Raw genomic sequence first — 27,655 nt, 5'->3', positions numbered from 1 at the left:
CCGACAAGGCAGTAGTACAGTGGATCAAATGTCTAGGATTCGATCCGCATGTACCTCCCAAGATCAAACCAATACACACCGCAAAGCATGGCAGTAACTGTAGCAGGGCTACGATAGCCGCCAAGTATGCGGCTCACCTCATTTCGTAATGGCATTTCACCATGGTCAGTAAGAAGCCACTAATGACGCGAGTTTCGGGCACATCCACGTGCCCGATGGTCCCGGGTTCCCCGTTGTGAACCTTGCATCCCACTCCCACGGGGATGGGTCTCCGGCGTTAAGCGTTGTCCTTGATGACAGTCAGACAGATACAACTCTTACTCAACTGGGAATCGGAACTCCCATTCAGGGTCCACACTTATACGCACTGTACCTGAAACTGATAGCAGGCATGCACGTCAGATGCAACGTGAAGATCGAAGTCATTAAGGATCCATGTTTGTGCAAGGAGCGGCCCAATGTCTAAGCGCGCTGTAGAAAGATAGCTTCTTGGAGGCTCTGCATCTGTGTTTCATTCAGGAATACTACATAGCCATCCGGATACAACCCTCCTTCGGGTAATGAACACACGCAAGGTTACCGTGGATCTCATAGATCCTTCCTTTACAAAAGATCCTGCACAAGTATCATATCTGCCTCGAAAGCTTATCACGTTCGTTACCTTGTGACTGGGACTGGTTTTCTCTTACCTATTTAGGCAAATATCTTGACCTTGTTCCTCATACGAGCCACCCCAAAAGAGCCCCAGTTGTATACTTTTGATGCTAGACCATTCGAGGTCACTTTGAGCGAGTCATTCTCGATGAAACACACCTCTCGAACTTATGTGTGTTAAGCGGTCACATCTGGCCTTTGTCCTATCATATCTACGCTGACATAGCTTCGTCATCGCCATTCAGGTAGCACAACCAAGAAGGTCCTTCATCGTTGTTGTTACTGTCTAACCACGTCTCCCACGTCTTGTTCTTCATTCAGTTTCAATCAATCTCGTTTGCAAAAGTTATCATACACTTGTTCAGAGATCTCTGTGCTATCGTTTCTTCAAAAGTCTTTACTAAGAGAGCTCTACAGAGTCATGGCAAGCATCATTGCGACCGCAGCTACGCCAGTCGGTGCCGCGGCTGAGATCCAGCCCGTGTCGAACTTTCCTCAGCACGACGAAGAAAAGGCTCGTCGGGCTGCTGCAAATGGGGAGCATGGAACAAGTAATGACAGCCCATCTACCATTTCTGACAACGTTTACGCCGTGCAACGATGGAACTCACCCCCGATTAACACGTATCGAACCGCTGCAACGTTCTGGTCGTTTGTCGTGGTAGGAATGAACGATGGCTCTTATGGTGTAAGTCCGAGACTTCCATCTTTGATCCCTAAACTCTACCTTATGAAGATCAAATTACTCACAAGTCAGGCTTTGGTTCCTCTGGTAATTCAAAAATCTATCCCTTCGCCCAGTAAAGCAAATCTCACTCACAATGGCTTTAGCTAGAAACTTACTATGATTTGAACCATACCGTGGTTTCCCTAATCTTTCTTTCTCCCTTTGTAGGATATGCCATTGCATCTGCAGTGAACAATCTCATGCATGTTCACTTTGGCCAAAGAGGTGTAGCATGTATTGCTCCCCTGTGCCATTTGATTCCGTATCTAACTTTCTCGTTTCACCCACCCTATCCTGTTCTCGTAAGTCAATGGATCTCTGCAACTACCAATTGACCAGCTAATGATTGGACTCGACATGTAGGTTGCCCTGTTTGTTCTCGTAGGCATGGGCAATGGCTTAGCAGACGCTGCTTGGTGTTCCTTCATAGGGCAAATGGCGAACTCGCATGAAATGTCCGGCATTTTGCAAGCCTGCTACGCTCTTGGAGCAACCATAGCTCCCCTAATAGCTACTGCTCTCTCTGCGGAAGGTCAACCAGGCTGGTTTGCGTTCTACTACGTCATGGCTGCGGCCTCGGTGGTTGAGTTTGTCACTCTCACTGCTACATTCTGGACTCAGACAGGCGCTGTGTACTTGTCCGAGAACCCCACCGAGTCTGGAGGCAAGTCAGGCCGGACCCGCCAAGCTTTGAAGAATAAACTATCGTGGATCTTCGCATTCTTTGTCTTCGGGTACTGCGGTGCTGAAGGTAAGTTCTCTGATCCTGTTCTCTCTGAGTCAATCATTGATATCCCTTGGTTGTCAACGTTAAACATAGCTGACCAAAACTTCTGGACTTTGTAGTTGCACTCGGCGGATGGATAGTTGTCTTCATGACTCGCATTCGCGGCGCCACCTCGGTCACTGGCGGAGCAGTAGCAACCGGCTTCTGGGGCGGCATGACGGCTGGCCGTCTCTTTTTGTCTTCGGTAACGATTCGCCTTGGAGAATTCTGGGCCATGTTTCTTTATCTCGGTGTGACTATTGTGCTAGAACTCATCTTCTGGCTGGTGCCCAATCTTGTCGTGAGCGCAGTGGCAGCAGCACTAATTGGTGTGGCCATGGGTAAGTCAACCTACAATAGTTCCAGGGCCATGTACAAAACGTGAAGATTACGGACTGACTGTAGTATTGTAGGCCCAATGTATCCTGTGGCAGTGGTTCTCATCACCAAAGTTATGCCTCGCTCGCTTCATGTCGGCACCATTGGGTTCGCCGCCGCTTTTGGTGGATCAGGAGGAGCTATCTTGCCATTTGCGGTTGGAGCTATAGCACAGGCAAAAGGTGTGCAAACTCTTCAGCCAATTGTGCTTGCCATCTGTGTCGTTCTCGGCCTTTTGTGGATATTACTTCCTCGACAGCCAAGACAAAACAAGGACACAAGCGGAGAAGAGAGTTCGAGCCCTGCGGGCGACAACTAGGAGGAGCCGGTATCCGCAGATAGACGCACAACCTTATTTGGGACTTCACACATAGCCTTGTTCACCGTAGGGGATCAACTTCAGATGAGGAAGGTGTACAATTTGACAGACTTTAGCGCTTGTCGAGTATGAAGGGCAAATAAAAATGGATCAAGATGGACATGTAGTCACTCATCCACTTTATCACCCAAAATCTAGGTGACGGTGCACACTCGCAGTAATTAACCTCAAGGTAGCGTTTTCCTTGTTTATTGGGATTGGATTTCCTTCTTGACTTGATGCTACCGTAACCGCCTTGATCATGCACCCACTTGTCTTCCTGTTTGCTTCACGACATCACGGCAAATTAGTCGCTCAAAATCGGCTTTCTTTTTCGCACATGGGTAGCTTGATTTTCCTGCAGCAACAACGTCTTTGTGATACGTCACAAATCAAACATGGATAAAGAATAAAAGTTGTGGAACGCCACGCTTGGAGTTCAATTTGATACCGGAAAAGAATGTTTGATTCATGACACGCTGACAGATTCCCTTACAGCCGTTTATTTATCTCCGGGAACGTCTTGTGTTTCTACCGCGATGGAGTTGGTTGGGTATGCCTCATATCAACTCACTCTCTATACGATACAGCAGATTAGGAAACTCTGCCCAGTTGCTCATAATCAACTTGCATCCGGCCTTCTCCAGCACCCCTCTCAGTACCTCCGCTTCGTCAACATTCTCGCAAGCACCGGTGTATCCAATCGTGATGATACCTGCCCGATTTGCAGAAGTCGCACCAGACCGACTGTCCTCAACTGCAATGCACTCGCCGGAATCCTTCCCCATTACCTTGAGAGCGTGGATGTACACGGCTGGGTCAGGCTTGGACGCAGGTACAGACAGCGAGTCAGCAGCGCTAAAGACATCATCGGAATGGAAGAATTTAGCCTGCTCAGTCTTCTCCAGCGACGCACGCACACGGCGCAGTGCGGACGAAGACACGACGGCAAGTCGATAATTACCAGCAGCTGCCAGTCGCTCCAGCTCAGCATTGGCTCCCTCACATGGCTGAAGTTTCTCCACAAGCTTGGAGACGACACGGTCGTCTTCCATGAGGGCGTAATGCCCCAACTCAGAATCGGAGAGGTTGGCTGAGACTCCATATTTGACTTCCAGCGAGCGCATCTACAGATTCCGTTACTCAAAATCCAAATTCAGGGAAACAAATTTCATTTACCATGGCTGGAAAGCTCTGCCCGACAAATTCATGCTGTAGCTGGCGGCCTGTAAAATTTAGACCGATATTGCGAGCAGCGAGAATCTCGTTGGTGAGATCAGCGCATGCCTCAAATGCTAACGTCTCGGACTGGACGAGGGTGTTGTCGCAGTCGAGGAGCAGAGTGGTGACCTTCTAATGACACATATGAGTACAGCTGGCGACCAAATCAACGACATTAAGACCTTACATGTAGGTTTGTGCTGTGAGATCCCATTTTTTGCAAGATTTAGGCGATGTCGTTCTGTTACTTCGCTTCACCTTGTAATGTTAAGGATTGGGAATGAGGAATTCTTGAAAGTTTTCTGTTGTCTACAATTTCTTTGTAAATATCGGCTTCGTGGCACATTCCATGTAACGTCACTGATCTTTCCTCAACGAGGCGTATTTTTCTAGGCCCCAACCAGACGGTTTCAGTAATTCCAGTCAACTGCAGACGCCCTAATCTGACAGGGTGACTATGCTGACATTACCAAGGCTTTCAGTAAACGAACCTCATGTTCCGATTTGGCCCCCGCCGCGATGAAGCCGAGAGAGACTCGAGGCTGGTCCACTTGTCTCCGTCATTACCAATCCGTCACATCTCGGGCTGACACGGACTTTAGCGCATCACGACATCTTTGCCACCTTTACAAATGACCTTGGACATTTGCGACTTCCTTTTTTGACGTTCTTGATCGTCCCAAGACTGTGAGAGAAGTACCTCATAGTGACTTGAGATCTACATCTCACTGATGTGGAGAAGACAATAAGATTATAGGCTCGCCCTTGCCTAGTACCTTACGCAAGCTCGATTATGCTTAGTAGTCCCTCTATGTAGCTTATGATAAGTGATAGAGTTCGAACCGAGATCCAAGTCCCAAAGCTGACTAGAATCCGTCATGCTCTGTCCAATCGGGGTTGTGCCCAACATGAATGTGGAAGTGAAGACTCTGAATAGATGAGGCTTTGTGCGTGCCCTGTTGCGCGTAAACATCGCAGGATCACGAACCTAGCGTCCATAAGGCGATGAATCAGAAGCGGTTTAAGATGCATATGCTGCGGGGTGTTCGTGGGGTGGATTCCAATCGGGTGAATTTCCCCAAGACTTCTGCCTCACGCAGCTAGGCAGGCTACCCTCTTAGCTACAGGATGTCATCCTTGCCAAGATCCTTCAGCCCGCCTTGCTGCGTGGCCCAAAAGCTTGGTGTCTAATTGGTTCCAGGTGCTGACATTCGATGGGCTGGATAGTGAGAACTTCTGCTGCACAAATGGGCTTTGGACGCGGCTTTAGAAGCATGAAGCCATGGAACAACACGATTATTGACATCGTTATCCGCAATCGGTAAACTTCGGAACATCAGGGGACTCGAAATGCAGATTCAGATTCGTGCTACCCACTCTGGTAGTCTGCATGGAGAGGCTAACCGAGCTAGGTCAGATTAGTCACTGAAGGTACTTTCAACTTCTCAGACAAGGCAGGGGAGATGGCATCAAACGGGAAGGATCTTGTGTCCGGTGTCCCCGAATTTCGGGCTGAGGTACTCAGCACATCTTTGCTGCGCCTCTCAGGTAGATGGGGCGATCACCGATGGCCTTGAAGGAGGTTGGGACAAGATGAATTTTGGTCGCTTGTTGGACCAATATCCTTCTCCTCAGGAGCCCTATCTCTACTGGCAGATGGTAAGAATATCGGCATTAAGTCACCCTCAACAACATGGCAAGCACACCATGCAAGCAGTCGAGTGGGTAAGGTACGATTGTACTGCTGACTGAAGATCACGAGTTCTTCATACTAGTCAAATTTCGAAGACAGTGTTCAATGCACGGAGGAGGCTCTTTGCTCTTCTCATACTGTGAAACATGCTTCTGAGTAATCTTCCATCGTATATTGTGCCCGAATGGATGCCTGAAGTTCCCTTGCTTGACCACAGCTTGAAGCAGCATCTGTGAACTTGCATGACTCCTGAATCAGCGTGGATTCCAATCCCTCGTTTACTTCCGAAAGAAGGTAGGGGAGTCAGAAGATAATGACGCGTGAAAAGGGAGGAAACGAAGGTTTAGTCAAAACTCCAGGTAAGAATCAAGCCTGGCGTGCTGTGAGATGAAATCTCTATAAGATGTCACAATCTCAAGGCTTGGATTTGCCAACTGAAATTTACAAGCTCACAAGACCACTCTTCTCATTGATCTCCCATATGCCAATTTCTCCAGAATGCGGTGTCTTCGTCTTTCGGTGGCTCTCGGGTCTATTGCTCAGCTGTCTGTTGCCGTAAAGGCAGCCCAAAACAACGGATCTGCTCTTGGTCTTGAATATGACTTCATTATTGTTGGCGGTATGTAAGATCTTCCCAAATCATTCGTCAATCCCGAGACTGAATCTGAGATGAAGGCGGAACAACTGGTCTTGTTCTCGCGGACCGTCTGAGCGAGTCCGGCGATCAACGAGTACTGGTCCTGGAAGCTGGGCCTGACCCTCACGTCGTTGCTATGCACGAGGCACCCGGTGCTGTTGAATATATCGCGGGTAAGTGCCGTATTTATTGACATCTCTATCCAAGACCAGTATGCTCACAGTCTATCAAGGCACTGCGATCGATTGGAACTTTTACACTGAACCACAGGAGTACCTCGGTGGTCGAAAACTTGCCTACCACCGTAAGTTTGGAGACCCTTCGTGATACTATATTATCGACTCCTAATCTCTCAGGTGGTCGTGGTCTTGGTGGCAGCAGCATTCTCAATGGCTTGTACTATGGCCGCGGTTCGGCCAATGTTTATGATCACTGGGTTGAACTTGGAAACCCTGGTTGGAGTTGGGAAGAGGTTTTCCCCAAGTTCATAAAGGTTTGTACAAATCAGACCATAGGCTCAAATGATTTCTTTGACCTGACTTAGCTCGCAGGCTACTCACTTCAACCCGCCCAACAATGGAAGTGGTTACGACCAACGTTACCAAACCTGGGACCCCGCAGCCTACTCAGATGGCCCGTTAGAGATTGGTTTTCAGGGGTTCGTTCCACCTTCAAGTGTCGCTTTCATTGAGGCGTGCGAGGCTGTCAATATTCCCATTGTTGTGGACTTGAACACTGGCAAAAATGTGGGCGTCAAGCAAGGCTCTGCTACCATCAACTCCAAGTACAGACGTAGCTCAGCTTATGACTACTACAAGGCCATTACCAACCGCCCAAACTTACTAATCCTTCATGACTCACCGGTTCAGTCCATAGCCTTTACAAGGAATGCCACTGGAACTCCGATAGCAAGTGGCGTTGTTTTCATCGACCACTCTCTTGGACGCCACCGTGTCATTTCAGCCTCTAAGGAAGTCATCGTGACTTTGGGCACCTTCCAGTCTCCCCAGATGTTGATGGTTTCGGTAAGATCACTTTTCTAGTGATGCTCTACTGGTCGCGCTCTTCGCTTATTTTGATGAAGGGAATTGGTCCGCAAGCCACACTGGAGGCCTTTGATATAGAGCCAGTGGTAATCAACGAAAACGTTGGCCAGCAGTAAGATTCAAACAAGTTCACCGATCAGAGTCATATTATCTGACATCTCACAGCATGATGGATCACAATGTTTACAGCATCTCGGCCACCGTGGTTCCTGAAGCCTCCACCCACTACCTCATGTTCAACACTACCAACGTTCAAGCCTCGCAAGATGAGTACTACTCAACTGGTAAGGGTGTCTACACGGCCCCTGGAGGCATCACGAACGGCTTCCAGGAGTTGTCCAGTGAGCAGCTTAAGTCAATCGGCGCCGGCGCGGTGATTGAGGCGGGTCTCACCAACCGCTCAACTGTCGAGTTTCTCTTTGAGTCCTTCTTCTATCCCAACAGCCCAGGCCCGACGTACGAACCTTCAGCAGATGGGTCGTACATTTCTATCACAGTATCAAGCATGGTCGCGTTATCCAAGGGCAATGTCACCATTCAGTCAAGCGGCATGTCGGATGCTCCCATCATCAACCCCAACGCAAGTTTATCACCTTTATGCAGCCTCTTAACCGGCTGCAGAGACCATGCCTCATCTTTGACCTGTGGTGATGGCTAACAGTTTATCAGTACTATTCACATCCCGCCGATCGCGCCATAGCGGTGAATGCTTTCCGCGACGCGAGGAAAATTCTTGCCCATGCGGCCTTCGCCAACATGACCGTTGGGCCGGACCACGGCGAAGTGGCGCCGGGCGTTGCGAACATCGCTTCTGACGATGATGATGCTATCTTTGATTACGTGAAAGCGACCACGGTCCCCAATTGGCACGCTAGTGGCACGAACCGCATGCTGCCCTTGGAGGACGGCGGCGTCGTTGATCCGCGTCTGCGCGTCTATGGCGTTCAGGGTCTGCGGGTTGTTGACAGCAGCATCATGCCCACTGTTCCGGACGTCAACATCGCGGGGCCGGTTTACATGCTAGGCGAGAATGGGGCAAGACTGATTCGGGAAGATTGGGGCTTTTGATCCACATCATCAATCACTGCACTTCACTTGAAGTATCCGGGTGTACTCATGTCAAGTAGATTCCATGGTACCAAGATAGACGGCATCCAGCATCGCGATTGATTTGGTAGCCTACATTTGTATAATATAACTTGACAATCTCTTCTGCCAACTGGACTTGTGCTAGCAAAGCTGTATTTTGATGCATTCTTCTGCTTGAGTCTCCGGAGTCTTGACGGATAGTGGGTAAGTCAGAGTCCCTACACTACCCTTGTCCGTTTCATGGGCTAGCCCTGCGTCCAGATCCGGGGGGGCACCCTTACGAAAACTGAAACTGATGGCTATGTAAAGCTCTCTTGGCGGAGCTACAGACCCTCACGGTCATCTCCGACTCATTCTACCCCAACGATTCCTGTGGCCGGTTGAGGCCAGCCGCTAGCACCGTGGTAGGGCGGGAGCTTCAACTTACCGTCTCAAACATTTGACGTCAGCTGGATAGCAAGTTTCCGTAGGTTAAAAATGGGTGTGATAACGGATTGGTTCTTGGGAGGTTTACCAACGTACTATAACGAAAGTCTTGATCACCAATAGGCTAGGCAAAATGCTGTTCCGAGTCCTATCGTGAATTTGAGCGTACCTTAGTGGAGCCCAAGGCGGTGTTCGGCTTGGCTATCTTTCCACCCGCCGGCAAGACAAGTCAACAAGTGACGAGGATTCCTTTCAAGCACGGTCATTTCCATTGCAAATACAAAAACAACAAACGGTGTCGCTGGGGGGACCCAGGACAGAATGAGCATCCTTAGTTGCATATACTTCTAGATTTGTCCAGGACAACAAGAACACTTCTTAGCTAAGAAAAGCAGGCTCGGACGAGTCCGAATGTATCGATGTTCCTCGCGCAGCAGGATATACCTTGCTCAGAACTTTAAGGCTGAACTACCAATTGCGTGCTCAACTATCTACACTGAAGCGAAGGACCTTCCTCCGTATCCTACCAGTTTTTACAAAGCTTCGCACTTCGTCCCATGATGCTAGTTTTCCACTCAACCACGTGGACCACCGTCGCGGGTTTGCTACAATGTCACATCAACGTCACAATTTATCCGGTAACTCTAGGTCCCAAGGCCAGGGTAGGAAATTCCAAAGGCGTGGTGTTTGACCTTTCTCTTCCTCTCGAGTTCCAGTTATCACTCGGATCCTGAGGAGCTTTTTATCCCTGGTTTGATCGTCTCAACTTTTAGTGCGTGGAAGAAGTATGATAGATTAAAAGGCCCTCTCGGGACTAGGGTCTACCTACAAGCCTCTCTATATTTAAAGAGGTTGTTCAGGGTTCACGACTCGCGGCTAGTCCGACTGCTTAACAACTGACTCGTCGGCCGGGGTAATCGCGATCAGCCCCGCAGGAGCTCTCCAGCAGGATGGAGTTCACTCTTCGGACAAGAAATGATTGTAGGTAATACCGCGTTTCTCAGAATCGCAAGAACCCATCTTTCGTTTTTTCTGACCACATACCTACGCTCTCTACATACTACGCTCGTTCATTGTTTGATTTCTTCCGATACCTACCTAGCGCAAACGCAGGTCGTTGTGTATCCCAATACTTCTCTACCCCATCTGCCGCTCCGGCCGTCTTGGCCAGAAAGAGCCATATTTTGGGCTGTCGAGAACCCACGATGACGATGGCTTCTCCACAGCCGCGACATGAGACGATCGATCTCGACGATTTCAACGAACACGCCAGAGCTCCTCGAAATGTTCCACAACAAGGCATTTGGTCGAACCGCAAAAACACAGAAGATCATCGAAGGTGGAGCATCATCGAACTGGCAGGCGACAACCATAGTGACTGGCCGAAATACGCCAAAGTTGAAGAGGCTTGCTCAGCACACCCCTCACCTCTGAAGACCACAGTTTCCTTCAACCAGACAAACTTTCTTCATCCTCCAACGCCGGACAGAGAAGATTGTTCTTATAGTCATAAGGGCAATGATTTCAACGACACGATATCTCTTACGTCTAAATCCCACAAGAATGGAGACAAAAAGACGAGCCCATTCGTGTGGTGGACATTATGTTTGTGGCTTGTTGGGGTCCTGATGCTGACGCTAACGGCTGTGTACTCGACCGGATCGGCAAAGGCTCTGATGAGACAAAATTTCTTTGTCGCATCGCCTAGTAACTCGATCCTGATCCTTCGCGTGATGACTGAGCTTTGCGCTCTTGTCTTGGCTGCCCTTGTGGTTGTGGTTGTGGAAGACTTGCAGTGGGCACTAGCATCTCGCCCCGGTGGCGTCAGTCTGTTGCACTTTGTAGGACTTGACGCCGGTACGGGAGTATGGGGATTGCTTCGACTTTTGGCAACTGCCGAGTGGAGGCAGAAGTACTCCAGTCTGTTCCGGTGAGTTTGAGTCTACTTTTCTGCCAGATTAAGTGAAGACTTGTGAACGCATTCTGATTCTCCAAAGTCTGTTGGTTATCTGCTCCATTCCTTTGCCGGGTATCATTCTCATGGGTAAGCTATCATCACATTTAAGACTGTAACTGTACACCATGTTGACGGTCTTCAGGTGCTATTTCCATCGAACTGGTCACGTTCCCCGAAAAGACATACAACGTGTCCGCCGGAATTGCCCCCTTCAACGCCTCTTACATCTACGAGATTCGTCAGTCTACGGCCACCGCCTTATTGGTGCAGATGGGCAGCCCGGCCTGGTCCGACAGAGATTCTTTCTCCCTGGATCCATTGCACCAGGGCGTAGGAAAGTGCACTGGGAATGACGGCGGATGGGCCCCGTGTGACGAATCACATCTGCTGACCGGCGGTGTGGTCTCAATTGCGCCTCAAGCAGACAACCTGACCAGCTACCCGGACTCTGCGGCATACGTAGTCCCCAATACTCGAGTCGTTCAATTAGAGTATGGGAGAGTACATGATCTCGATGCTCTACGCACAAATGGAACTTGCTTCCTTATTGGTGCCGACAGCGCCGCCTCGTACTGGTGTGCCGCTGTTGGCAAACAGAAAGGCCTGCTTTTTGGTAAGAATAGCCATGAATGGCTCTGCACACTGCTTTGTATCTCGAAGCTGACAACTGTCTCACAGGATCAGCATACTGCCCGATTGCACTTCAACTGACCAGTTCCTGTATCAACAACACCGCTTGGACAAACCCCTTGGAACTGTCATCATCACTATACGTATACTCACGTTATGCCACCGTCACATATGACCGCGGAAACTTCTCAATTCTCGACGTTTCGGATATGACACCACCAGAGCAGGACATCATCGGTCTCGACGAATACATGCTCTCGCTATCCGCTGTAGTCCCAGGCTTTAACAAGAGTGGCCCAGCTACAAAGGGCGACAACTCAGCACTAGCAATTTATGCAGTCACAGCGTTACCGATCAACGACAGCGAAGTGGCCAAGAAGCAGTCATTGAGAGCCGTCAGGAAGGCCCTCTCTGTGCCATTCAGCTACTTTCACGCAAATTACTTCTCATCTGGCCCGTCCATTTGGGAACTCAAGACTCCTCGCGAAGGTCTACCAGAGGACATGTACTCCACCCTGTCAATCTCCATCCTCAGCCATCAGGTTGTTGCAGGAATTGTTAGCAGGTGGCTTTTCGTCACAGTAGCCGGCATAATACTGTGCATATCATTAGCCATCATCATAGCGACGTCAAGGGTCTGTGTAAAGAGGCCAGAGAGATGCGGCTATCCGACGCTGGATTTTGCCGCCGTGTGTGCTGTAAGAGGAGGAATACCGTCCAACTCTCCCGAATGGGGTAATGCACAAGAGCCGGCCTCTCATGAGAGAGGTCATGCGAGTGGTCTGCACAGGAGTCTGACGCAACTCGGGCAAAAGCCACAACCATTCGGAGTTGCGAAAAATATTAAGAACGAAAGGGTAATATTAAGTTAATGAGACTTCAAGAATATGACGATCAACGAACATCACAATACCATAGAAAGCGCAGTTAAGATTATTCAAAGTAGCAATATTAAACCTTCTGCAGTAATCAAATTTCATTGCACATACATTCTTGTCGAATTGTCTTCATATCACTGCACCACCAAATCATGCAACTTCGGTGGAGAAATTAGCTCAAGTATCTCGCAACGACTTGCCATCATGGCCCATATGAGCCGGAATAGCGTGCTTTTGAAACCTCCTGGGCGTCAGTTCAGATTCATAAGCCTTGTCAATTTCCTCCGTCGTCATACCCGTGGTATCTGGGACAAGAAACCATGCCCCTACCAGCAAGAACACGGATGTCCCAGCGTAGATGAACCCGGTACGGGCTCCGAGGTTGCCAGAGTCAACGTTATACATGTAAGGGGTGATGAAGTTGAACAGCCAAGTCGTGAAGGTCTGCGCGCAAATGCCGATAGACAGCGTTTTGGCACGAAGCGCGTACGATGGGATCTCGGCGGCGATAGGCCAACCAGCGCCTTGCAGGAACGCCGCCTGTAGGGAGATGAGTAGGTTCATCAAAACAGCGATTGCCCAAAGGCCGCCCTTGCCTGTGGCCCAGTAAAGCGCGCCAATAATAACCATGAAAAGAAGGTTGATCACGAGGCCTAGCAGCACGACGTTTCGCCGACTAATACGCTGCAGATATGCCCCACTAGCCATGATAATCAGCACAGCAAAAGCGAAGCCGCCGATACCAATGTCGAAAGAGTGAACGGCCTCAAGACCGGCAGTAATGAGGAAGTAGATGTTCTGAGCTAGAAAGGGGGCGCCGCCAATGTTGGCTGTCGAGTAAAGAAACGCGACGGTCAAAGACCTCTTCCGGTTATGGCCCTGAAGACATGCTGCGTATGTAGCGTTGTTGTTCATTTCGAGTTCTTGTTCCGCGCGGATAGCTTGTATCTCATATTCGAGGCGCTCATCGGGGTGGTTTGGACCGTAGATCTTATGCATGACCTTTCGCGCAGCTTCAATCTTGCCCTTCTTGATCAACCAAATAGGGGACCTAGAGATCAGGCGTTAGTACAAGAGCCATTCTTATCTGGGCAACTGACACTTACTCTGGTGCCACAGCCCAGGTGATAACAGCTAAGCCACCAACGGCCCACTGGATAGCAATGACCGTCCTGAACGCTTGCTCTCGAATATCAGGAACGAATATGCGGATCACGCCCAATGCCAGACCCTGAGTGAGAAGAACAAAGATGACGAAACAGGTCTGTAATGGAGCGCGAAGTTTCAGAGGCGATACCTTGTAAAGTTTGTTAGTTAGCTTATTAAAAAGGACCGGAATTCCAGTCTGCTCATACTTCACCGATGTACGTCGTAGCAGTGGCCATCACAGCACCAATACCCAGACCCGAAATCATCTTGCCACCCATTAGAGTTGCACGCGGCACAGCGATATACTGCACCGCAGCGCCGACCAAAGTCAAAACAGCTGCAGCACAGGATGGCCACTTCCGCCCATATCGATCAGAAACGAAGCCAACCAAAATGGCACCAAGGGCCTGCGTAAGTGAAGACATTGCAGTCCACAACGAGGTCCAGATGGAAGGGAGATAGGGTCCTGTCGGTCCGATTTCGCCAAAGTATAGTAGAAACGAGGGCATCGAGATCGAGGCTCCATTGGTGACTGTATCGTAGGCGAAGACGATGCCGGCGGAAAAGGCTACGGAAGCTTCATGATTGTTAGAGAAGTGTTTGGGTTGGTTGCATGGATGAAAGTATTTACCTATGAGCAGAGCTCGCCAATGCCTTTTTGTATTCTGAAGGACCGAGAGCTGCCTTTCTGCGTTGATGATGTCTTCACCAGTCCCAGCCCCGACAGTTGCAATCCCGGTACCAGTCTTTGCTGTCTCAAAGTGATTGCACTCCGGGTCCTGCATCTTTGTGTCGTCAGCCTTTGGTGAAGTCATGTTTCTGTTTGTTTCGATGACTGAAGGGGCTACGGGATATGGTTCACAGATTTTCAGCAAGGATGGACTCGACTTCCACTTGATATTAAATGCAAGCGGAACCACATTCCTTAGCTAATTGCACATGCAGGATATCCAATGAATTATGGATTGTCCGGGGAAGCTAATGGCGGGGGGGAATCTGGGGTATCATTGATGTGTCTAGCTTGGGTGGACGTTTTGGGTGGACGTTGGTGTGGATTGGGGTAGGCCTGGGTGGACGACGGGTGGACGTACTTTGGACATGCGAGTGGAACATCCGGGGAAACGGGGGAGTGGAAGATTCGGGAGAAGTGAGTCCGAGTCGGAAACTGACTACATACACCTCGGACTTCCCGACATGATAAGGTTATTCAATGTCGTGCCTGTGTTGTATGAGTTGTATTGTCTACGGATTTCTAGCCCCCGGATCTAAGTCAGAAGACCCTATCCTCAACCACCTCAAGTAACACATCAGCGAGCTCGAGCAACATTAGACAGCGTCCTAATGAAGGTTGCCAACCCCATCATCCCAGGGTTCGCTCCTGATCCAACCATAGTTGTCCACAATGGCACTTACATCCTCGTCAATTCTTCTTTCCACATTTTCCCTGGGTTGCCCATCTACACTTCTACAAACCTCGTGGATTGGGAGCTGAAGGGTCATGCCCTATGTCGAACCACTCAGCTGTCTCTATCCAGCGCCTTTACCAAATTCATCCCTCTGCCTCATGGCATCCCACTCATCATCAACGGCGGTCTGTTCGCACCAACACTCCGTCATTTCAAAAACAAGTTTTATGTTGTGTGTACATATGCTTGGGAGAAGCCTGATGGAGCACACGAGTTCCAGAACTTCTTGCTTAGCTGTCACGAAGACATGATATTCTCAGAGGATGGCTGGTCAGATGCAGTGCCATTCGAGTTCCCGGGTATTGATCCAGGATTATTCTTCGATGAGATTTCCGGAAGGGCATATCTTCACGGCTCTTATCGAACTGGGCCTCCATGGGCACCAGATTGCTCAATTCGCCAGTTCGAAATCAACGTTGAGACCGGTGCAGCCTTGTCAGACACGAAATTTCTCTGGAAGGGTGCCGCCGGCAAAGATGATGCTGAGGGGCCGCACATTTACTTCAAAGACGGCTGGTACTATCTGTTGACCGCCGAATCTTCGACCTTTGAGGGTCACCAGATCAACATGGCGAGATCCAAAGATATGTGGGGACCTTACGAGGGCTGTCCGAACAACCCTTTATTGACTGCATTCGAGAAAGATGAAGCCGTTCGTTGGACTGGCCATGGTGATCTATTCCAAGACACTAGAGGAAATTGGTTCTGCGTTCACCTAGGAATACGACACGATGATGACAATATTCAACGCCATCCACTAGGCCGCGAAACTTTTCTCACTTCGGTTGACTGGCCCAAGGATGCATGGCCCAAAATTTCTCAGACAAAGCTGAGCCTAGATCTTGACCTAGAAGATGGATCAAACGCGGGACAGCACGGTATCTTCAAGGATCTGAATCGGCAAGTTGAAGACCTCTACATCCGGACTCCCATCTCTCAAAACTACTCGTACTCTGCCAAGGACAATGCCTATTCTTTGTGCGCCCAGACCTCGACCCTAGCTAGCACATCAGGCACATCCACGTTCGTTGGCCGCAGGCAAAGATCTCACTTAGGATCAGCTTCGACGACGATACATCTGTCTTCCAAAGGGTCTGAAGGACTACCACTGGTCGGCTTAACGGTATACAAGGATAGCCTGCGGCATGCAGTCATCCAGATTGATCCGCAAGAGCGCAAGATATCTTCCATTCTGGTGGCAATCCAAGATCAGAAGCCCAAGTCGATCGATTTAGGCTCGGCTGCCATACCCAAGTCTGCTAGGGCAATCGAGCTCCGCATTCAGACCAAGCCCGACGAATACGGATTTCTCTGGAGAGCCAAAAGTTCTGGAGAAGGAACCCAGTGGCAAAGTCTCGGAAACGTTGACCCCGTCCTGCTTTCGGGTTACGACATGACGGGCACTTTGTACGGCATCTTCGCCATTTCGAACAGCACACCAGGCTCTATCGGAGATCAATGGGCAGAATTTGAGGATTTCCTGGTTGAATAGTGGTGATTGCATGCTTTCGGAAGTTATAGGGGGCTTACTGGGACTGCCTGAACTCTTTGAAGACCGGTCAAACATCATGTATTTACGTTGCTTAAGAATCCATAAGTCTGGACGTGTCGAAAATTTCCGTTCTTTGGATTCATTCCGCACGCCTCGTAAAAAGTAAGTTTGGGAGAGACTGAACGTTGGCTAAAAGTCGTTGGTTGGATCAACTCGAACGGTGTAAACAGTAGCAACCGTTGAATTGGTCTCGACCTTTTAGGCATCAGTCGCCATTGTTGCCTGGGCTTTGGCGATCAGATGCATTAAAACCGTCAATTCTCCTGGCGTCACTCAGCCACTTGCTCGGTTCTCTCACTCCACAAATATCACTCAACACTCGCGTTCCCACTTCAATCGTAGCTCCATCAAGCTCGCGATGCCTTCTCCACTCAATTATCATCAACCATCAACAACCCACACCCATACCGTCGTCTTCTTGCACGGGCGGGGCGACAATGCAAAGAACTTCATGCAGTCACTAAATTACTCCAGCGACTCACAAGATCGCACTCTGGCAGACGCTTTCCCATCTTTTCGCTGGGTCTTTCCTCAAGCAAAATTAGGAAAGGCGATGGCGCTCGGCGATAAGGTCTCGCAATGGTTTGACATCTGGAACGTAAACAACTTTGCCGATCACGAAGAGCATCAAGCTGAGGGGCTCCGAGACAGCGTCGCCGCCATCCGAGAGATCCTCACCACAGAGGCGGAGCTCCTAGAAGGCAAGTGGAACCGCATCATTCTGGCTGGAATAAGTCAAGGCGCAGCAGCCGGCGTCCATACTCTACTCAATTTACGACTCCCACCGGGGCAATCCAGACTCGGAGCCTTTGTCGGCTTTTCCTGCCGCATGCCGTTCCCTGGGAGAAATCTCAACGATACCCGGGCACTTCTCGGGCTTGGGGATGTCCCAGAAGGATGTGCTCTTCTGGAACATACTCCCATCTTACTAGAGCATTGTGTTGATGACCCCCTGGTGCTGGTTGCCAATGGCCGTATCTTGAGGGACACCCTGGGTAGGTTTGGTGCACAAGTTGAGTGGAAAGAGTATCAAGAAGGAGGGCATTGGTTTAATTCACCTTCAGGAATGGATGATGTTGTTCAATTCTTGAACTCCCATCTCTCTGAATGATGCTGGGTCAACTTCATTCAAATGCTCGAGGCCACTTAACGCTGGGAAATCTGGAATTTTGTTAGACTCCATTGATAGTCTTCCTATAAAAATAACAGGCCTTTGCCAACGTGGACAACACACAGCAACATCCAAGCTTATGAAGCTATATCAGCAATGCAGATGTTACCGATACGCGGGCTCACTTGATGAGACGAGGGACCATGATAGGATATGTATTCTTAGTGTTGCACTTAGACCCTTCAGTAACAGCGCTTGAGGCGCTCCTTACATGTACTCATGGGGGTCAATACGTCATACCATCATCGCCATCCTCATTTTTCGAACCTTGCTAGAGTCGCGGCAACTGTGCCATAATATCGGCTTAGTTAATTGGTTACAATAAAGTTTATCAGATCGTGCCGTATATGTTCTCATTGACCGAGCGTGGGAAACTTGGTCGCGGGGGTCGTACATGTCCTCACCTGCCTTGCCCTAGGGCTTCGCTTTCAGAAAAGCTTGATTCCGGGGTGCCGGAGATACTCTTCAATCTCATTTTATCGTATGTACACTTGTCGGAATGCGGATTTCTGTTCGATTCGGAGAAGCACTGCCATCTGCACGTTGTAGCCGGCATCGTCAGCCATTAAGAATTCCCATCTTACAACATTAATCAGGCAGAATCCATACCAGGAGACGCCCTCAGATGCGCTTCCTTGCCACTCTTTTGGCCGTTGCTGGCCTGGCAATCGGGACTCCTGCCAACCTCGTCGAGAGATCCGCGCCACCTCGGGTCAAGAATATCGACTTCAAAGAAATGAGATTGCGAATGCACCTGAAGCACCCGACTCACCTAATCTCCCAGTCTTTCGACTTGAACGATGTAAAGGGGATGTTGGTGTCTCGCGCTGGCACAGCAGATACAATCTACATCCGTAACTTCAACACCTTCATCCCAATGACCAGCTTCCGAAACGGACCGACTTCGGATGGAGAGACCACCGCAGAGAACCACTGCTTCATGTGGGACGAATGGGAGCTTCGCGATGTCAAGTCATACTGGAGTTCGTATACGGCAGCTTCCAAGATGCAGCATGTTGGGCTCGTCGGCGACCCCGAGACTGTGGCGATCCCCTGGGAGGAGAAAGTTTCCGTCAAGAGGAGGATCAGTCTTACTCCTGACTGGAGGCCCATTAAATCTGTGCTGAGCATTGCACTGGGCATGAATACAACGGACGAATGGACCCATGGGGGAACCTTCCAATGCACGACTGCTCCCAATAAGAGAATCCGTCTTTGGTTCCAGAAATATGTCGGATCAGGTAAGCTTTGGAAGGAATCTTGCTACCTGCTTCGTGTTCAAGATACTGACTAGAATACAGCATATGCATTCAAGAAGATATGCAGAAGTTGCGGCGGTGAAAGACCGGTGTGTGAGCAAACGTGGACGCCACAGGGCCAGATTATCATTCCCTCTGATGGGTAAGTTGGTGTTTATTCGTCGTGATTATTGTTGGGCTGATTTCGAGCCCACCTAGCTCCGATCCAGACCTCAGCTACAACATGCATTGTAGCTCTGATTAGATCGGGCGAGATAAGTTGAAGCGGCGACGGCGATGCGCCCGGTTAAAGAAATATTTTTAGACCACAAGTCAAGTCCTGTTTTTTTTTTGGGTCGTACTGCTTCGCCTCATCATCGACAATGGAACAGGTGCCTATTCGAAGGTTTCACCATCACCAAGATCTCGACCTCATCCACGGCAATAGGATGTTGCCCGAACGTATAATAGGCTCCAATCTATCCAATTCTTGAGTGATCGTCTTTCCATCTTCCAGCATGTGTATATGGCAAAGATCAATATCAGTAGTATCATGTCAGTACGACTACTTCTTACTGACATACATTTCATTGTCTCAGGTAAGATAATGGTCCTCTTAATATGTTGAACAGAATGTTTGGTGCTGACCCCGCAGCCTAGTCGCAAGTGTAGCCTCACTACTTATCTTGAGCCAATCAGCCTCCGTATGTCAGCCGATCATGACTTTAAGTCTTGATTTCCAACGTCATGTTGAATTTCTTCATTTGTGACTCACCCTGCCGAATGTTTTCGCGATTCTTTTAAGTACGCGCCCTCAGTTACCATCATCACCATCATTCGGCGGCAGCAACCACACCACTGATGTCACTTAGCCATCATGAACCACCAACATCTGGACTTCGAGCCCGAGGCAATAGACTTGCGCGGTCGCACATTGACAGTCAGTCAAGCGGTAACACAGCAAGAAAGCGAGAATGAGGTTGAACAGGCGCCATTGCCGCCGGCAGACAGGGGAAAGGAGGCATGGCTTGTCTTGCTCGGATGCAGTCTGATCCAGTTTCCCGTGTGGGGTAGGTGAACTCGTGTGCCCCTCACTCCAACCGCTGAAGAGAAGATATCTGACTCTGGACTCTGTAGGGTACTCCCTCGCATTTGGTGTCTTCCAGGAATATTACGGCAGTCACCCTGGCATGCTTGAGGGCGATACCAGCAATATTGCAGTGATTGGGACCACCTTGACGGTATGTTCATGAATCCACTCCCGTATCATCACTTGGATGTGCTGACGAGGTCAGGGCATCATGTACCTCATCTCCCCTTTCACGTTCACGATCTTGAGTAGATGGCCCCGTCTACGCCGTTGGTTCGGCCCACTTGGACTGCTCCTCACCGCGACCGGCTTCCTCTTATCCTCTTTTGCGACTACGGTGTGGCAGTTGATCGCAACGCAAGGTGTCATATGTGCCCTAGGCTGCGGGCTACTATTCACTCCAACGACTTTGTACCTGGATGAGTGGTTTGTCAAGCGAAAGGGCCTGGCTTACGGAGTCATGTGGGCTGGAAAATCTGCAGCTGGCGTCGGGCTACCCTTCGCCATGGAAACCTGTCTGCAGAAGTTCGGACCAGTAGTCACGCTCCGAGCTTGGAGTGTTGCAACGGTACTACTCGTCCATTTTCATGCAAGCGCTGAATATATTACTCACAAGCGCACAGGTTCTCATCTCGGCGCCCCTCCTCTACTTCCTCAAACCACGTATCCCCGTCTCCCAGTCCTCCACCGTACGCCGAATCAACCTCAACTTCATCCAGCTCCCCTCCTTCTGGATGCTCCAAATCGGCAACGTCCTCCAATCACTCGGCTATTTCCTCCCCTACACCTACCTCTCCACCTACGCCGTCCAACAACTCCACGTCTCTACAACTGTAGCAACGACCCTGCTCGTCCTCATCAACGTCACCTCCATCCCCGGCGGCATCGTCATGGGCAGCCTGGGAGACCACCTCCGCGTCACCACCGTGATCCTCATATCGACCATCGGTTCCGCGCTCGCAGTATTTCTGTTCTGGGGATTTTCGAGTCAGACAGCGCTGCTGGCTGTCTTCAGCATCACATACGGCTTCTTCGCCGGCGGGTTCAGTTCTACCTGGTCTGGAGTGCTGTCTAAGTTGAAGGCTGAGAGCCCGGCGGTGGACACGGGGTTCATCTTTGGGTTGTTGGCTGGTGGGAGAGGAATCGGCAACGTGATTAGCGGGCCATTGAGCGTAGCTCTACTAACTGGGGATGGGTGGATGAGAGATGGCAAGGGCTGGGGGTATAGCGGACAATATGGCGGCATTATCTTGTTCACAGGCGTTACGGCAATGTTGGGTGGATGGGGTGCACTTGGTAGGGTCAAGTGCATTTGCGCCAGGTGAGCTCAATGCTTAGGCCTGATCCCATGCTAATGTCACTCCTCCACGCTTCGATCAATCGGACGTCGGTAGTCGGGGTAAGAGAAGTAAGGCAAATGCGTGGCCGATATCTGGTTCTTAGTATCAAATTTGCGAAAACATCCATGTCCATAAGGCAACGTAGGATAGGGTCAAAAGTTTGATCATGGGTAGACATTATTACTATAAATCTCTCTAGTCTGATTGTGGCATAATCCTCAACCTCCTAGATGAATCAATCATCATTATAACCACCCGTCTAGTGGTTTCTCTTGTAAATGGTACCGTTTCCGGTAAAGTTACCAGTCTGGGTAGTGAAGTCATCAGTGTTGCTGAAGTTGTCAATCTTTCCGAGCAGAATCTCGAGCATGCGGTACGCGACACCAGGAGTGTATCCGGGCAGCTCATGGCCGGCAAGACGAGCAGTGTAGAAGGTCAATCCACGATCGGCGGTCCACACACCCTGAATACCGGCGCCGGCAAGCGCGCCACCATTGTACTCGGGGTGGTAAGGAGCGATGAGAGGCGTAGTGGGGTACTCCGACAGACCCTGCGCGCCGTTCCAGGTCATGTTCTGGATCGCGAAAAGCGTACCGTTGGTGCTGAGAAGCATGTCGAGGTCACCAGAGCCGATGATGGTGTTGTTGGTGAACTCGATAACGCGCTGCAGGGCACCAGTGATGGCGGGGCCGTTGGACTGGTCAGAGCCGCGACGAGTTCCGTTTCCGAAAACGTTGACGTTGGTGCACTGCTGCCAATTGGAGTTGAGGGGTGCGTTGAGCGCCTTCTTGACGTCGGTGCGGTTGAAGTAGATCTCGGCCCCAGGCGGGGTGTAGTCGCCGCTGTTCACGATGCCGAGCTGGGAGTATGGGTGCGGGCAGGTCTCGGTGATGTGGTAGATGTTGAAGCAGGGGTTGACCTCGATGATGGCCTCGTAGAAGGTATCGAACATGTCGCAGGCGTAGACATCGCTGTTGTAGGGATCGGGCAGGACGGGGAAGGGCTCCTGGGGCGGCGGGAACTGGAAGTAGGTGTCGAGGTAGGAGGAGTAGTTGCACGAGTCCTGGCGGTCGCGGACTTGCTCCATGAAGGTCTCGTTGAGGTAGAAGAGGTTGTTCCAGAACTCGACGTAGGGGAGGATGACAACCTGCTGCTGAATGGTCTCGTCGCCGATGATGGGGTCGTTGATCGAGATACCGGCCAGGTTAAAGTAGTCGGTATCGTTGGCGGAAATGAAACCGTCAGCAATGTATGGGACATAGTATCCGGCGTACGACTCTCCAGTGATGTAGGTCTTCCAGGTCTTGAGGTCAAAGGTGTCGATGAAGCTCTTGTAGAAACCGCGGAACTCGGTCGCAAGCTGGACCTCATCGGTGATATTGGGTACTCCCTGGGAGTAGCCAACACCGACGGGCTGCTCGACCCACAGCATGTTGGTCAAGTTGGTCCATGAGTAGGGGTTCTGAACGGGGGCAAGCGTGCCCGCTTCCCAAGTGAATGGGCCGTTCTCCGTGAGGAAACCGGAAAGAGAGGAACATCCTGGTCCACCATTGAGCCTGTCGCACGTTAGCGGGTTGCTTCAGATCCGACTATTATTTTGCTATCTTACCAGATAACCACCTCTTCAGGGGTCTGCGCGGCTGATGAGGGGAAGAACCAGAAGAAAAGCTCGCGAGTCTCGTCGGGGCTGTCGGAGATGGGGAGCAATCCAGCGTAGGATTCGCCAATGTCGAAGGGCACTTCGGGAATACCAGTGCCATTGACAGCGAAGGCTTGGAGAGAAGTCAGCTTGGCGACCAAGAGCTTCAATGCCCGCCAATTACTCACCCTTAGTCTTCTCCGTCAAAAATTGGGAGGCGCGCTTCTGAATCTCAGGGTGAGAGAAGGGCTGGTTGGCCGCGCGCCTCTCGACAATGGACCTCGGAAGCGTAGGCTTGGTCGGCTTCTTGAAAGCAAGCGCAGAAGAGGCGCAAAGCAGCCCGCTGAAGAGGTTGAGGAGCTTCATCTTGAGTTTGACTGGGGAGAGACTGCAAGCGAGTGAAGACTTCTACTCCGACCAGAGCTGGCCCGGCCGCGGTATTTGAACATTTTCGTATATGACGGCATCACTTCACAAAGGCCCTGACGCTTACCATAGGCAGAAGGAGAAGGTCCAAAGTGCCCAAAAGTCCCCTGATAGAATGGGTCACTTCTCGATGATTGAACAGCAGTGGGTCCAGGCAAATGTTGATCGTTGGTTCATGGTACGTTGGTCGGTTGTTCGGCATGCGAGAAAGCGTTGCTAGCCGGTCTCCTCCAAAGGTACCTTGGACTCATCTAGGCCTTTTGGAAAGCTCATATCGAGAAAAGCCGTGTTCAGATTACCTTGAACCTTAAGGTCCTTTGGTAATGAGCTTGTACTGATAAGCCTGATTGGCCTTGGCCGAGTCTCGGTGTCATGTAAACTTCATGTGTCCTTCTTAGTGACCAACGGCGCAGAGGAACCTGGCACTTCTGGGTATTAATCGCGTGTTCGGCTCTTGAAGGCCGCATAAAAGTTGTAAGATGACGCAGCCGGGAACGAACTGTCACCTTCCTCTTAAGGTTAAGGCCGGTTCCGCAGATCGACAATGAAGCTCCAACGGCCCTCGCGACGCGTTCGTGATTCGATCACTGTGTCTTAGTGTCGTGGGAGCAGACAGGGCCCCGGATAGATCAAGCTTCGGGCGCACGATGCAGCCGAAGCTTGGGCTAGCTTGGCGAAGCTTGTCAAGCTTAGCGACTCTCGGGGCGGCGTTGGGCGGGTTGTTTGCCTGGAGCCTGGAGGATCGATACAAACGCGGCAGAGCGGGAGAGAAACAAAAAGTCCGACCTCCCCGGCATATCAACAGGGATCAAAGGCTCGCGAGCATTAGGACCTGCCTGGGATGTACTACGGTGATATCGTATTGCAAAGTGCGGGATGTCGCGTAATCACGACCTTGAGTGATGCGATGCAAGGTAAGAAAGCTCGATAGATGCTAGATTGCGAGACGAGTAATTCGCTCATGTCAATTGCACGGCTTGACTACTGCCCGCTATGTATGTCAAGGTTACTCAAAAGTTCCAGTTCATCTCATTCTTAGAAAGTTGAGTCCACCTCAATCTGCCTCCCCCAGAAATGTGTTTGGAACCCCACGTTATCGCCCACTTCTCGCTTAGTAATTAGTCTTACTCCAAGACGCTCCAGCATTCCTCCAGCACGTGGAGGTCAAGAACCGTTACTATTTACGCCCCGTCTCCCCCTCCAACAATACCGTCGTTAAAGGCGAGAGGAACTTGATGCAAGAGCCACATGCTCCCTCCATCGCCGGCATCACGTGGTGCTGAGCGTTGATTTAGGGCAGCTGGATGATGGTTATGACCAATGGAAGCTGACAGGCCCAAGAGAAGGATGACATCAGGCGCGTTGGCACTGCAGTCCGGTCCAGTGACTAACCTAGTGTGCGTCTTGAGCACTGCCCGCGCGTCGCACGGCCACACCGAGCCATCGTCCCCCTCAGTTGCATGCAGCATTTGCGGCGTGATTGAAATGTAAAAACGGTTTCAGCCCTCTGTGCAGAAAAGAGGCGTAAATCGACCAATACAATGACCGGAATGCCGTGGCTGAAGATGCTGACGCGGCAGCCACACTGTTGGTTGGCCTCACAAGTCCCAACATCAATCCGTCTGACATCGCCAAGGTAGAAAACTATCATACTTGGACTTGACGCAAGGTAACAATAAGATACCCACAAGTCGATCGCGAGTCCATCATCACAGAGAGCCAGAAAGACGCAACTGCAATGGGACCCTCAAAAACATCACCCTCCGAGGCGGCACCAGCCTACGACGAGCACGGCTTCCACGACGAGCATCCCGTAAACGCGTTTCTTCCATCAGGATCAGCCTCAGCCTACGCGACAATCCCGCAGAACGACGAGCGCGATATCGAGCTGGCACACGATCACTCGGGACCAGATCCGTCGGCCCCTTTCAACCCCTTCAAGCCGCACCAACACTGCGAGACGTGCGACAAGTTCACGTCGGCGCGCGAGGTCAGGGCCAACGAGAGGCACTGCTGCCTCTGGGTTGCCATTGTGTTCATAACAATTAGCGTCTCGATGGCTGTGATGGGAATCGTTGCTGTCGAGGCAAAGTTCAGGCATCACAAAGATTAGGCATCGAGAACACGGTTGTTTCTCCAAGTCGTCTGTCTACTAGATATGACTTTCTAATAGTTGGGAGTTCCTTTGTCTGGGTTGGTGCGCAACAGTCGGGTGATCGATCCAGAAGCCAAGCCTTGCCCCAAGCAAATGCCGACAAGACTGCGTCTCATCAAGGTCTGCGCTGCTTCCTCCAACCCGGTCCCTTCTTGCGAATGATCCAAGCCAAAGGCAACTCAGTGGCAAGGAACAATGCATAGATAGCAAAACACCAACCCAAACCCGCAGCATCGGCGAGTGGTTGTAGTGCTGCAATTGCCGCACCCGCTCCCAAGCATCTCACTATGCTGGACGCACCCTGTGCTGTAGCAGATCTTTCGCAGTTGAGGTCGGTTAAGAGTGTTCCTGTCATCTAGGTGTTTTGGTTAGAGCCTCGTTCATTCCATTCTAGATTTGTAATAAGCTTCGTACCGTGAACAGACTAGCAGTGGTGATTCCAGTGATAAACTGCATTATAATCATGACAGCCATATGCTAGACCATATCAGCGCCATGTTGTGACTTGAGATTACGAGCAGTTTTACCGCTTTTGCCATGAGCGCGAGACCGTATCCAACAGTTCCTAACGCGCTTATAGTGACTAAAAAGTTCAAGCCCTTCAATCTGACTTGTTCAATCTGTACTTTAGAGGGCGCAATGCCATTTTGGTCACTACTTTCTGATAGCTTGCTTGTTGCTGTTCGGTAATTCCGATTGAGAATTCTCCCTATCTCATCCGTCAGCCCATACTACGTAGTCTAAGGATAGAGGGATGTCAAACCGGTTGTAAATGATCCTATACCTCCGGCGACCCCGGAAGGGATATATATCAATCCCGCAGTCAGGTAGTCTAGTTTGTAGATCTCCGAACACTGGGCACCCAGCGATGTTTGCAGCGTCATTTTCACGGAATATGTGATGCCGTACAGGAGTATCACTACGAGTGAGCTGCGGTCTTTCAAGATCGGCAGACAGGCGAACGGGTTTGGCCAGTGTCGCCTGGAATTTTGACTTCTTAATGCTCCTCCGTTCTTCCTTTGGGGGCTCTTATTGATCAGAGTGAAGAAGCTCCAGTAAATGCCCCTGGCGTTGGCGCTGCCATTTCCCACGATGTTGCGCTGCGTCTCGGGGAAGAAAAACAGCATGGTAAGAGCTGTAATTGAAATAATAATTGTCAGGAACCAGAATATCCATCCCCATCCAAGCTCTTGAGTTATGCCGCCTCCAATCACACGTCCAAGACTAGGGGCAATGTCTGTACTTGCGCACGCGTCAATGTAAGTATTCCTGTAGTCAGTATGTAAAGGCAAATGATGAACCTACAAGAGTAACAATACACCAACGAAACCTCCCCTATCTTTCGGCAATGTAATGTCCGATATAACACCGTAGGTAATGGCAGTCAACCCTACTCGGTGTCAGAGACGGTCTGGGCACATGATAGTCAGGCACTGATCCTCACCAGAAGCACCTGAGCTCTGGAGCATACGAAGCACCAGTAGGGCAGGAAATGGACTTTGGAGAGCAATCCCAACATTTGCTCCAATCATCAAGACGAACATCAAGAAGAATATTGGTCTCCGGCCACTTTGGTCAGCCATATCCCCCATAAAGGCAGGTGCAATCGCGGCGATAATCAAATACGAGGTTACTGTAAGATTGATCAGGGAGACCGACACCTTAAGATTTCGAGAGATGGGAACAATGGCCGGGTAGTATATGTAACTGCTCATGGTAGAAAACATGGCCGAAAACGATGCGCTGAGGCTGATCCAGTGTTTCTGCCATTTGGTAAAAACCGTAAAAAGCTCGTCTTCGTTGACGTCCTCGTTCTCGAGCTCAGCGTCTTGATGGGATGTAAGGATAGGTTCCAGAGGTACTATACCATCGGTACCTTCAAGATCGTTGACCCGGGCCATTTCGTCTAGGTAGAGTTGATGAAGCTTCAACCTTCAGTTAACTTAGAAAACGACTTTGGAGCGCGAGC

The 27,655-nt window shown here is 50.4% G+C and overlaps 13 protein-coding genes across 13 annotated transcripts; 9 read left to right on the top strand and 4 right to left on the bottom strand.

Annotated features, from left to right (window-relative positions):
- Window positions 1-1,075: 1,075 nt before the first annotated feature.
- Window positions 1,076-2,844, top strand: CPAR01_00780 (uncharacterized protein; the record flags this gene model as incomplete). The annotated part of the gene is made up of 5 exons (XM_060485070.1): window positions 1,076-1,426; window positions 1,486-1,683; window positions 1,745-2,132; window positions 2,228-2,488; window positions 2,561-2,844. The coding sequence occupies 5 exons, from the start codon at window positions 1,076-1,078 to the stop codon at window positions 2,842-2,844; spliced, it is 1,482 nt and encodes a 493-aa protein (XP_060355927.1).
- A 599-nt stretch (window positions 2,845-3,443) lies between these two features.
- On the bottom strand, window positions 3,444-4,318 carry CPAR01_00779 (uncharacterized protein; the record flags this gene model as incomplete). The annotated part of the gene is made up of 3 exons (XM_060485069.1): window positions 3,444-4,010; window positions 4,063-4,236; window positions 4,292-4,318. 3 exons carry the CDS (start codon window positions 4,316-4,318, stop codon window positions 3,444-3,446), a joined length of 768 nt encoding a protein of 255 aa, XP_060355926.1.
- Window positions 4,319-6,295: 1,977 nt separating this feature from the next.
- CPAR01_00778 (uncharacterized protein) lies at window positions 6,296-8,548 on the top strand (the record flags this gene model as incomplete). The annotated part of the gene is made up of 8 exons (XM_060485068.1): window positions 6,296-6,416; window positions 6,473-6,607; window positions 6,667-6,738; window positions 6,791-6,927; window positions 6,986-7,459; window positions 7,519-7,592; window positions 7,646-8,064; window positions 8,142-8,548. 8 exons carry the CDS (start codon window positions 6,296-6,298, stop codon window positions 8,546-8,548), a joined length of 1,839 nt encoding a protein of 612 aa, XP_060355925.1.
- A 1,652-nt stretch (window positions 8,549-10,200) lies between these two features.
- Window positions 10,201-12,454, top strand: CPAR01_00777 (uncharacterized protein; the record flags this gene model as incomplete). Its single annotated transcript, XM_060485067.1, has 4 exons — window positions 10,201-10,925; window positions 10,993-11,039; window positions 11,095-11,565; window positions 11,613-12,454. 4 exons carry the CDS (start codon window positions 10,201-10,203, stop codon window positions 12,452-12,454), a joined length of 2,085 nt encoding a protein of 694 aa, XP_060355924.1.
- A 183-nt stretch (window positions 12,455-12,637) lies between these two features.
- On the bottom strand, window positions 12,638-14,424 carry CPAR01_00776 (maltose permease MAL61; the record flags this gene model as incomplete). The annotated part of the gene is made up of 4 exons (XM_060485066.1): window positions 12,638-13,511; window positions 13,567-13,757; window positions 13,816-14,186; window positions 14,241-14,424. The coding sequence occupies 4 exons, from the start codon at window positions 14,422-14,424 to the stop codon at window positions 12,638-12,640; spliced, it is 1,620 nt and encodes a 539-aa protein (XP_060355923.1).
- Window positions 14,425-14,950: 526 nt separating this feature from the next.
- On the top strand, window positions 14,951-16,567 carry CPAR01_00775 (murein transglycosylase; the record flags this gene model as incomplete). Its single annotated transcript, XM_060485065.1, has 1 exon — window positions 14,951-16,567. The coding sequence occupies one exon, from the start codon at window positions 14,951-14,953 to the stop codon at window positions 16,565-16,567; it is 1,617 nt and encodes a 538-aa protein (XP_060355922.1).
- Window positions 16,568-17,078: 511 nt separating this feature from the next.
- Window positions 17,079-17,738, top strand: CPAR01_00774 (acyl-protein thioesterase; the record flags this gene model as incomplete). Its single annotated transcript, XM_060485064.1, has 1 exon — window positions 17,079-17,738. The coding sequence occupies one exon, from the start codon at window positions 17,079-17,081 to the stop codon at window positions 17,736-17,738; it is 660 nt and encodes a 219-aa protein (XP_060355921.1).
- Window positions 17,739-18,423: 685 nt separating this feature from the next.
- On the top strand, window positions 18,424-19,301 carry CPAR01_00773 (uncharacterized protein; the record flags this gene model as incomplete). Its single annotated transcript, XM_060485063.1, has 3 exons — window positions 18,424-19,039; window positions 19,100-19,199; window positions 19,256-19,301. 3 exons carry the CDS (start codon window positions 18,424-18,426, stop codon window positions 19,299-19,301), a joined length of 762 nt encoding a protein of 253 aa, XP_060355920.1.
- Window positions 19,302-19,913: 612 nt separating this feature from the next.
- On the top strand, window positions 19,914-21,451 carry CPAR01_00772 (uncharacterized protein; the record flags this gene model as incomplete). Its single annotated transcript, XM_060485062.1, has 4 exons — window positions 19,914-20,106; window positions 20,174-20,277; window positions 20,332-20,694; window positions 20,750-21,451. The coding sequence occupies 4 exons, from the start codon at window positions 19,914-19,916 to the stop codon at window positions 21,449-21,451; spliced, it is 1,362 nt and encodes a 453-aa protein (XP_060355919.1).
- Window positions 21,452-21,725: 274 nt separating this feature from the next.
- Window positions 21,726-23,471, bottom strand: CPAR01_00771 (serine carboxypeptidase; the record flags this gene model as incomplete). Its single annotated transcript, XM_060485061.1, has 3 exons — window positions 21,726-23,022; window positions 23,076-23,238; window positions 23,294-23,471. 3 exons carry the CDS (start codon window positions 23,469-23,471, stop codon window positions 21,726-21,728), a joined length of 1,638 nt encoding a protein of 545 aa, XP_060355918.1.
- A 707-nt stretch (window positions 23,472-24,178) lies between these two features.
- On the top strand, window positions 24,179-24,418 carry CPAR01_00770 (uncharacterized protein; the record flags this gene model as incomplete). Its single annotated transcript, XM_060485060.1, has 1 exon — window positions 24,179-24,418. One exon carries the CDS (start codon window positions 24,179-24,181, stop codon window positions 24,416-24,418), a length of 240 nt encoding a protein of 79 aa, XP_060355917.1.
- An 851-nt stretch (window positions 24,419-25,269) lies between these two features.
- CPAR01_00769 (uncharacterized protein) lies at window positions 25,270-25,644 on the top strand (the record flags this gene model as incomplete). The annotated part of the gene is made up of 1 exon (XM_060485059.1): window positions 25,270-25,644. One exon carries the CDS (start codon window positions 25,270-25,272, stop codon window positions 25,642-25,644), a length of 375 nt encoding a protein of 124 aa, XP_060355916.1.
- A 157-nt stretch (window positions 25,645-25,801) lies between these two features.
- Window positions 25,802-27,587, bottom strand: CPAR01_00768 (uncharacterized protein; the record flags this gene model as incomplete). The annotated part of the gene is made up of 6 exons (XM_060485058.1): window positions 25,802-26,041; window positions 26,101-26,163; window positions 26,214-26,251; window positions 26,681-26,928; window positions 26,992-27,076; window positions 27,131-27,587. 6 exons carry the CDS (start codon window positions 27,585-27,587, stop codon window positions 25,802-25,804), a joined length of 1,131 nt encoding a protein of 376 aa, XP_060355915.1.
- Window positions 27,588-27,655: the final 68 nt, after the last annotated feature.

This window comes from Colletotrichum paranaense (assembly GCF_030867605.1).
Source record: "Colletotrichum paranaense strain IMI 384185 chromosome Unknown Scaffold_1.1, whole genome shotgun sequence".
In the NCBI taxonomy this organism is placed as follows: domain Eukaryota; kingdom Fungi; phylum Ascomycota; class Sordariomycetes; order Glomerellales; family Glomerellaceae; genus Colletotrichum; species Colletotrichum paranaense.
The sequence above is the reverse complement of the archived record's forward strand: the minus strand, read 5'-3'. Positions and strand labels throughout refer to the sequence as shown.